This window comes from Aplysia californica, unplaced genomic scaffold (genome assembly GCF_000002075.1).
Source record: "Aplysia californica isolate F4 #8 unplaced genomic scaffold, AplCal3.0 scaffold00111, whole genome shotgun sequence".
NCBI lineage: Eukaryota > Metazoa > Mollusca > Gastropoda > Aplysiida > Aplysiidae > Aplysia > Aplysia californica.
In genome coordinates this window covers 289165-298483 of record NW_004797381.1, presented here as the reverse complement: position 1 = coordinate 298483, position 9319 = coordinate 289165, and the positions used below count along the sequence as shown (strand labels likewise).

The 9319-nt window shown below is 37.5% G+C and overlaps 1 protein-coding gene across 1 annotated transcript in view; it reads right to left on the bottom strand.

Annotated features, from left to right (window-relative positions):
* Positions 1 to 273: 273 nt before the first annotated feature.
* LOC101853924 (HSPB1-associated protein 1) overlaps positions 274 to 9319 on the bottom strand; it is a gene marked incomplete in the record, with an annotated part of 10338 nt that continues 1292 nt past the window's right edge. The window contains 6 exon segments of the mRNA XM_005095685.3: positions 274 to 1823; positions 3032 to 3154; positions 4253 to 4372; positions 5810 to 5942; positions 6576 to 6708; positions 8088 to 8270. Of these exon segments, the coding sequence (XP_005095742.2) occupies positions 453 to 1823; positions 3032 to 3154; positions 4253 to 4372; positions 5810 to 5942; positions 6576 to 6708; positions 8088 to 8270 (2063 nt within the window).

The window sequence follows — 9319 nt, the reverse complement described above, 5'->3', positions numbered from 1 at the left end:
GTAAAGTCACAATATTTCTAGCCTATGAAGAGTTAAATGTCGAAAACAGTAATCAAATATTGAATTGGATGCATGGCATGGATAAACATTCATAAGAAAGACTTTCAGCTTTTCTGACAACAAATAAAGGTTTGATGTTGGAGCCATATTTGGAATAATATCCGCAACATGTATACGTCTCTCTTTCCCTATTTCTCTTTTATTTCCACTCTTTCTTTCTTACAGTATATTATGTGTTTCTGTCTCTTTCTTTTTCTTTGCGTATTTGTCTGCTTATCTCTCTGTTTCTCCCTCTCTTTATCAGTCTACCCCCCGCCCCCCTCACCACTCTCTTCTCTCTTCTCCAAACACATTTTTTGCTGATTGCTCTAAAACATCTGACTAAATTTCACACTGAACCACATAACGAACCTTACTAAAACAATAATTCTGTGCTTTTAAGTCAGGCAGAGTCATGGATCCACTTCTTCCTTATCCTTCCCCTTCAGACATAACGTACACTGTTCTTTGAAACGTGAGACGACTTCGGTAATGATGTCTGGATGTAGAACGCTGACAAGGAAGCTTTCAGCAATTTCTCTATCTGAGAGTCTGTTCAGGTCAGGGATATGGTCTGCTGCCAGAGGAAATGTACGTTCATCAGTTCGCGAACAGCCAGCTTTAGAATCTGATACGTCATTATCACTCTTTTTATCTGCAACATCCAAACTGCCAGTGGAGTTTTCCACCTTGTTAACAGACTGTGGGGTAGTATCAGTTTCTATAATATTGTCATTAGTCTTTGTCGGCAGTGTAGTGTTTGATAATGTGTCACAAGGTAATGAGGAACTTGATAATGCAGTAGCCACCATTTTGCATTTAAAAGACATATTTGGCCTGCTAAAAACATCACTGTCTTGGACAGGCAAAGTATCACTTTCCGGTTGTCTAGACGAGACACAATCAGAAATTCCTGATTCACCAGAGTCATTTGTTGCACGGTGCTTTATTCGGTGGTATCTACAAGCGCGGCATTTAGAGTACTCACATAATTCATCCAAAAACTGAAGATAAGAAGAAAATGTACACGGCTTTACAGAAACAATCTTTCGTTTATGTTCTCCGGTAGGAGCTGAGGACTGAATCTCATTTCTACTGTCAGAACAAGAATCTTCTCCTTTTCTCACAGATGTCTCTAACACAGTCTCACTTTCCAGTTTCGGGTGACGAATGGAATGCCCAGTCCTACTTTCGTTGTCATCGTTTTCATCCTTCTTTTCTCTCCGAGATATTTCTGAAGATAACTTTCTCTGTTTGGAAAGACTGTGAGAGCATTGCAGTGAACCACCCCATGTCCTCTTGGCCAAGAGAAGGCTGTGATCTTTTTCCCCAAACCCATAAGGACTTTCACAAAAAGAGATTTCATAATTCTTAATCGTATTAACAAATGATTGGAAATGACTTTCTCCTTCATTCACATCATGACTTCTTGAACACAATTTTTCATTGGCTTCTTCAGCAGATTCCATTTCTTTTTCATTCTTGGATACAGGAATCATAGGTGTCACTTTATCTGTGGAAAATAATCTTTCATTCAGTCTAGGAGATTCCATTTCTGTGACATCACTTTTCTGAGAAGTCACAACATCAACTTCATTTCTCGAAAACATATTCTCCTCAACTTTAGTAGATTTAGTTTTTGCCACATTTCTAAGTACAGTTGTTGCAGGATTATGTCCATCTTCCTGAAGTGGAGAGGTGACAGCTGACACACAGTTGTTAGAGACTGCTTGTAATAATGCAGTTCTAAGAAGACCAAAGTTCACATCTGCTGGGTACAGCGTCTGCAAAAGGAAAAATACAGTTTGTACAGGATATGATCCCAATATTTTCCTTTTCCTACATGTAAACACCATAAGCAAATAGACATTCAGAGTTGAATAAGCCACATGGGTAAAACCAAAATGAGACACAAATTGCCGAAGATATTCCTTTTAAGAAAGAAGTATACATCGCTTTGGATAAAACCATGATCCTCTCTCTTTCTCAAAGAAAAGCATAATAAAATACTGGGAAGTCAACAAAATTAATAATACAGTCAAAATAGTTTAAGACAGCACTCATTGGTGAGGAGAAAAGCGGTTGTCTTAGACAGGTGGACATCTTGGACAGTGTCATTAGAATGTAGAAAAAATACACAGTAGGAAGTGATCATTTAGACTGGTGATTGTCTTGAACAGGTTGCCGGTTGAGCAAGACTGACTGTATTTATACAAAAGATTATCTGGTAGCACATGTAGCTCTTCATAATAGCCTACTTTTGTATTTGATTTTTTAAAAATCTTATGACGAAATATATAATATGATTACAAATACCAAAAGCACATCTTTCCATGGAGTCACGCAGTAGGAACAATACTTTATTGAAGTTCAGCTCTTTCTAATGGTGGAACGAAAGCCCACTAATAGATTCCATGACTCTTGTCATCCATCTTGCTTTTCCCAAACACTGTAAGACCCTCTGTGTTGATGTGCTTTTTTAAAAAACTACAACAAACAAATGAATTCTTTTCTCGAACATCATCTTTGATAATGGTCCATATAATAAACCAGAGCATTTATCCACTTTGCTCGTCTCACCACAGAACCAAGGTAATCACAGGGCACTACTGGTAAAATTTATTCCTTATGAATTTCCTTCAGCCTGGCTGATGCTTGTTTTAATTTACCCAGCACTACACGGTCACCAGAGTTTTTATGTACTTCTTTATATATATCATGTATACACACCAACACCTCTGGTGTGATGTCTAAAGTTCTTCACCTGCAAGCAAGAGATGTGAATTCCATATCCAAGAGAGAAAGACTTATTTTTAGGGGGGAATATCTTCATCTTTCAGTTGGGAGAATCCCAAATATCACCAGATAGCCCTGACAGAAAGGCCTACAATAACCTGCCTCCCAAATGATCTTAATGATGTTGAAGGAGCATAACCTTTTATAATCATTACAATCACACAAGAATAAACAAAACGGCAGGTCTTTGACTTACTTCTGTTGGGTTCAGAAGAGAGCTCCTCACATTAGAGTCCAGACCGGTGTCGAGACATTGTATCAGGCTCGAGGCACAGAATCGGGTCACAGCCTCATGCAGCTGAGAGTCTCTGTCTTCCTCCTGTGAGTACAACCAAAAGACGAGGGGGAAAGGAGGGGATTTTGAATGTCTACACCCATTAAGCAGCAGGAGATAAATGTTTAAAATATGAATGCTCATGGTACAATATGACAGATTAGTATGGCCTTTTGGAAAGGTTATGTATCCCAAAATGTTCAGCTTCAGAAAAGAGAAGCACATGAACATGATAAACATCATTTAGTATTGGGAAAGAGATAGACAGATACACACAAACAGTAGGAGGGAGTACGCAAGAGAAGCGGGACCTCTCAACGACACCCTTTTTTTTTCATGTAGTTTTTTTTACATAGCCATGGACACAAATTTAGATCATCAAGGAGGCAGGCTTCCCACCCTGTCTGTCATGGCCAACCCGGGTGGAGTGGGACACAATATGCCAGCAGAAAGGCCAAGATACTCAACAATTTTCTCCCCACTCGGGAATCTAGTTGAGTCTTCTGTGAATGACAGCAAAGTGCCTACCTGCTAACCACAGATGCCGATTAACACCCTCTAACCACCTGTACTTCACTATGTATCCCCCGCCACAGGGATCTTACCCTCACTATCCAACCACATGAGCTCTTTTGTGTATTATCTTGTGAAAATTGCATTCAATGGTGAATATGTTAACAAAAAAATCCCACAAAATAGACTTGTAATCAGTCTTATAATGCATTTTTGGCAGTACTTCTACTTTAAACACTGTGATGGAAATTTCACATCTACAAGAACCAGTCACAAAGAAAATGTCAAATCTACACAGAATTTTCAGGACCCATATCATAGAAAATGTAATGTTTCTGATTTTTGAAACATCAGGCCATGGTACCTAAAGCTACAACTATTTCAATATATCTGTGATCAGGACTAGAATACAACAACAACAAAAAAGGAAAAAAAAAATACACTACCCTGAGTTGGATTGCAACAAAGTACTTTTTTAAAGTGACATGTCTTCGGGAGCACAATGAGTTTGGAGAAAATATCAAAACAATGGAGTGAATCTCGAGGTTAAAGTTAAAGGCGTTTCAAGATAAGTAAGGAGCCCACACAGCAGCAAGAGAACTGCTTAAAGAAGCTGTAACTTGAACTCACCACTGGGACCCACACATTGACACTGATGGCTGGGTCCAGGGACTCCACATAATGCCACCAGTGACGCGGGACGTACAAAGTTTGCCCAGGATGAAGTACAATGACCACTGGATGACTTTTCTGAGACCAACAGATGATAAAAAAGCAAAGTGAAATATAATTTATAATAATTAGACTAGATCTATAGAATAAGACTAGGCTCTAAATGATCTTCATTGATCAATGATAGAAATGAAAGAGTGTGAAGTAAGAAAACAAAATTCACCATGACCTTCACTTTATTCATTTTTTAGTATCATATAACAATTGACCAATATAATTCTACTGTGGGGAAATTAGGATTAACCCAGAGGAAGAACAACTCAGAAAAGTTTATAAAACATTTGTCAAAGCTCAACCTCCCACATAATCAACGCAGGTTTGTGCCCAAACAATAAAACAGAGGGCACAGGTTAGGGACACGTAACAAACCCTTTTAAGAAAAAAAAATGTTTGTTTAGTTATTTACCTTTAGGTTCAATGCTAATTTTGTTAAAAAAACAAAAAAACAAGTAAAACAAAGACAACACAAAAAAGGAAAAAAACAAAAAAGTGCATGTACTTAGAGCAGACAGAATATCATCAGTGCTAACAACACATAAAATATTAGGCTGACAAAAAAAACAACAAGTGTTCTATTTGAGAAATGAAGTGAAAGTTGTCCTACAATATCAAAACAGTTAACAATGCAAATGCATTCATTAGAACATGAGATTTGGAACATGTGAATCACTCATAATCTCAAACTGAATACAAATATAACTGCAAGCAGGGCTGGGATGCAATGAAAATGAATACCCACTGTGCATGAAAAATATTTTTTTTTAGTCTGAATAATATAATTCACACATTCACACTTTTCCATTAACATTCTTGATGGAATTTTCTTGTATATATAAGACACTTTCTTTCAGTCCATAAACGTTTTAGCATTCAAACTGAACTCTAAATAGTTATCCCTTCTTTGCAATTTTGACTTTTATAATTTTTTCAATTTTTGGGGGGCATGATGGCAAAAATAAGTTGAATTTTACTCCAACAATATGTTTATTTTACCAAATAAATGCTAAATAAAGAAACATAAAAGCAAATCTGAATAAAAATAAGTGTAAATTTTATATGCTTCAGGCTTGACAAGCGAAGCCATCACATATTCAACATTCTATTCCACTATTTTTTAAAAATTTGAGAACAGAAAATCATGGAATCATTCAGATTTAATGCAAGCATTCAACCCCCCCCCTCCCCCCCCCCTCCCCCCCCCCCAAGATTTAAAAAAAAAGAAAGAAAAAGGCAGAACAAAATTTTTAAAATTAAAAAAATTATGCAGTGTTTGAAAAAGTAGGCTACTTTCATAAAGACATAAACCAGTCTGTAAAAATGTCAAAGGTATACTCCATGAAACTAGTGAAACATTAAAGGAAAAAACCCCCAACAATCTCTCTTACACAAGGTCTACCTACACTGAGCCAGCAAGGTTATACAAGATCTATATTGTAGTGACAAACTCAGTGTTACCTGAAATTCTGGATTGAGCTCTACAATTGGTCTCCTTACGTTGACTTGTGTGAAGACACTTGACTCTTCGTAAGGAACACGAGTCGCATATAGGTATCTTGTGTCCTCAGGTGGGAACAATATCCACAGCTTCCTTTGGACAATAAAATGAACACAGACTGTAACAGAGTTCAACAACTCAGTTCTTTTGTCCAGAGTAAAGCCCCAACATCAGGAAAAGAAATGACCCAACATGGGACACGAGTGGGATGTCAGATTCTACCAGCCTTAACAATCCTGATAGAATATGATGAAGCTAGTTTACAGCTGCAAACTTTGATTGATAACGGTTAGCTTGTGTCATTATACTAAATGCTTTGCTTCCAGATTTGTAGTAATTATTGGATATTTACTTAAATTCAACCCAAAAAACCTAGCTTCACATTTCTTTTAAAAGAAAAAAGTTTGGAAACATAAAGTATCCACCTTTACAAAAGTATGGCTTGAGAGATAAAAAAAACTAGCAATTAAAAAAAATTCAGCTTACCACTAAGACACTCTATCAGAGCTATGAAAACAAATTTGCCAAAGATGCCATATGCATACTACCTTTTGTTTTGAACCAGAACTTCCATGCTCAACGAGCATTATCTTAAAATCTTTTGCTGTACCTAAACAACCATAGCAGAACACATAGAAGATTTTATTTTCAGTGGTTTTCAAGCCAAACTTTATCCTTTGTCATTTGCCACGGTTAACAAATCATTTTTTATGTCTTTGACTCTACCTTCCTACCAGCTGAGTGACCAGATTGAAGCCATAGGTGTCTTGATGACCAGGGGTGTTCGCACCTTCACTGCTCAGCCATATGGTGCTGTCCTTTCCATCAAAGTTGCCAAGTCCGAACTCTTTCCACACCACTGAAAGCAATCACATCAAAGCAATGCAGTGGACATAAAAATTCATTGGAACAAACAAAAATATATCTACCGTTGCCCTTGTGATAATACCTACTAACTTCAGCAGAGTAAATTTTACAGGCAAAACAAAAGATTTGTTTGGTTTCATCCAGGTTATTTGATTTTATTTCAAACATTTTTAGGAGCATTTTCAGTCAAAATTCAGACATGTCTATGTCTAAACATATGAAAAGGATAATTCAGAATTGATTAATCAAATACATTTTTGGGGGGGTAACATGTAAAATTTACCATCCTTATCACAAGGGTAATTCTGCTGTGCTAATTAGACTCTTCTCATAGCACATTCTTGTTCGTGAAATTTGCAAACTCCACAAAAGACTGCTTTACAATGAAAAGGGAACTTGACCTTGACTTTTTCTCTGCCATTTACAATTATGGGCTACTTTCTTTTTTTTTTTGTTGAAAAAATCTTTGCCACAATACCAGCAATTGTCAAATCACGTTTTTATATCTTCTCATCAAATGTTAAAGAACATATGCACAAAACTTAATACAGTAATGGGTTCCAAAATACGGTAAGCTTTAGACATTCTAACATCTCACTACATATGTCGCAACATGGAGGAATCAAGGAGCTCATCAATTTTTGGGCATATGGGGTTACTGGTATCATCTTAAAGCCTGCTCATTTGCCTTGCTTTGGTGAAAAAAATATCCATATATGTTAAATAGAAGTCGAAATAATTGCGATTGAAGGAGTCAGGGTCGCCTGGTTTCAGAAGTCAAATTAGCGAGAAAGTGGCCTCCGAAGTTTCATAATTTAAATAGCTTCAGAATCCTTGAAAACTGAAAATTGACATTTTTTGGTGCCATTAATCAATGTTTTTCATTAAAATTCACACAGAAATGTATTTTTAAATGAATACAAAATGTGTTGAGCCCCCCCCCCCCCCAAAAAAAAAAAACTACAACAAAAAAAACTGCCTAACAGTGAGAAAAATGCCAATTTCTTTGATTTCCCTACTTTGACCACGCCAGACTTCACCACAATGCCTCACATATTGGTGTCTATCTATATATAATTTTCAAGACACATGTAACAGATAAAGATTAATCAACTTCCTCCGGGGTCAGTGGTGTAGCCATTAGGCACTTCGTTGTCGCACGCAGGAGATCCGAGTTCGATTCCCAAGTGGGGAGAATTCTTATCGAGTAGCTCTGTCTTTCTGCAGGGAAGTTGTATTCCTCTCAGTCCAGGTTGGCCCTGACAGGTGGGGCCAGAAGCATACCTCCAAAATTATTTAAATTGTGCTGATGGGGATGTAAAAACACCTGTATTAAAAAGAAAAAGTACTTTTAATGAGACACAGACATACCCTGCTGAAACATCTGCGGGTGCTCAGAGAACACATCCTTCATGTACTTGTAGTCAATATAACAGGAAAAGTCTGTCCTAGGGTACTGGTCAAGATTGCTCTCTGTTGCTCGACCTCTGATCCACTGATGAAACTGATCAACAGTGACTCTTTCATGCATGCACTCAGTTTCCATTGTTCTACCTGAAAATATTATGTGAACACTCAACAAAATGGTAAGGTAAATCATGACGATTACACTAATGAAACATGGAAAAATTATTCACTAAAGACCTAACATTCATGCTGGTGAAAAAAAAATACCATAACAAGTATGACACAGCAACGTCCAGGGGAAGAAACTTGTATAGGCATGTTCTTTTTTTTTTATCGTAGAGGGTTTTACGGCGCTCGCAACTGCATAAGGTCATATGAGCGCCAAGGGGTGGATGTCAACAGAGAAGTCTTACAGGGAATCAGACTTAGACTGCTCACCTCTCTAGCTTCAACAGCACAAGGTCTGCTTCGGCTATCAAGGCACCCCAAAATAGCGGGTCACAAGAGAGTGACAAACATACAAAAGAAGTAGAGGAAAATGACAATAGTAAGGATCAGGAAAGAAAAAGCAGCAGTTCCCTGTTGTAGATCAGGCACAGTTATGAGCGTGACATGAGTCAGCCCATTTACAATTCTACTATGCTTGAATGAGAAAATCCCCCCTTTGGGAATGGCCTAAAGACACTTCAAGTCAGTGGCACTGCCCCTGGGGGTATGAGCATGTTCAAACACAGAAAAATGTAGAGCAGGACAGAAAAAAGTAGTGCTCATATTCAAAAGCAGAAAAACACCTGAAATTTTCGCTTTAAAGAGGGATGAGAAAGATGACTTCATCCCCGGTACTTGATCCTTCATTTGCTGTCAATACCATTGTAAAAAGGACGCTGTAAAAACCAAACTCCACCCTCAGACTAGTGGATCAGTAGGACCAATTTAAAGAGATGAAATACATATGTACATAACATAGGCCTACTTATTACTTTCACTCCTGTCTCATGCTTCTGTATACATAGAACTTTTCTTATTCATTTTTATGCTTTCGACACAATATCCATAGCAAATTATTGTTCTTATTTGATGTTTTTACTTAAGCTATGGGCCTTGGACTTTGCACTGTAATTTATCTGGTGTATCTTTTTTTTATCTAGGATATATAAGGAGGGCACTATCCCAGGTATAAAATATGGGGGGGGGGG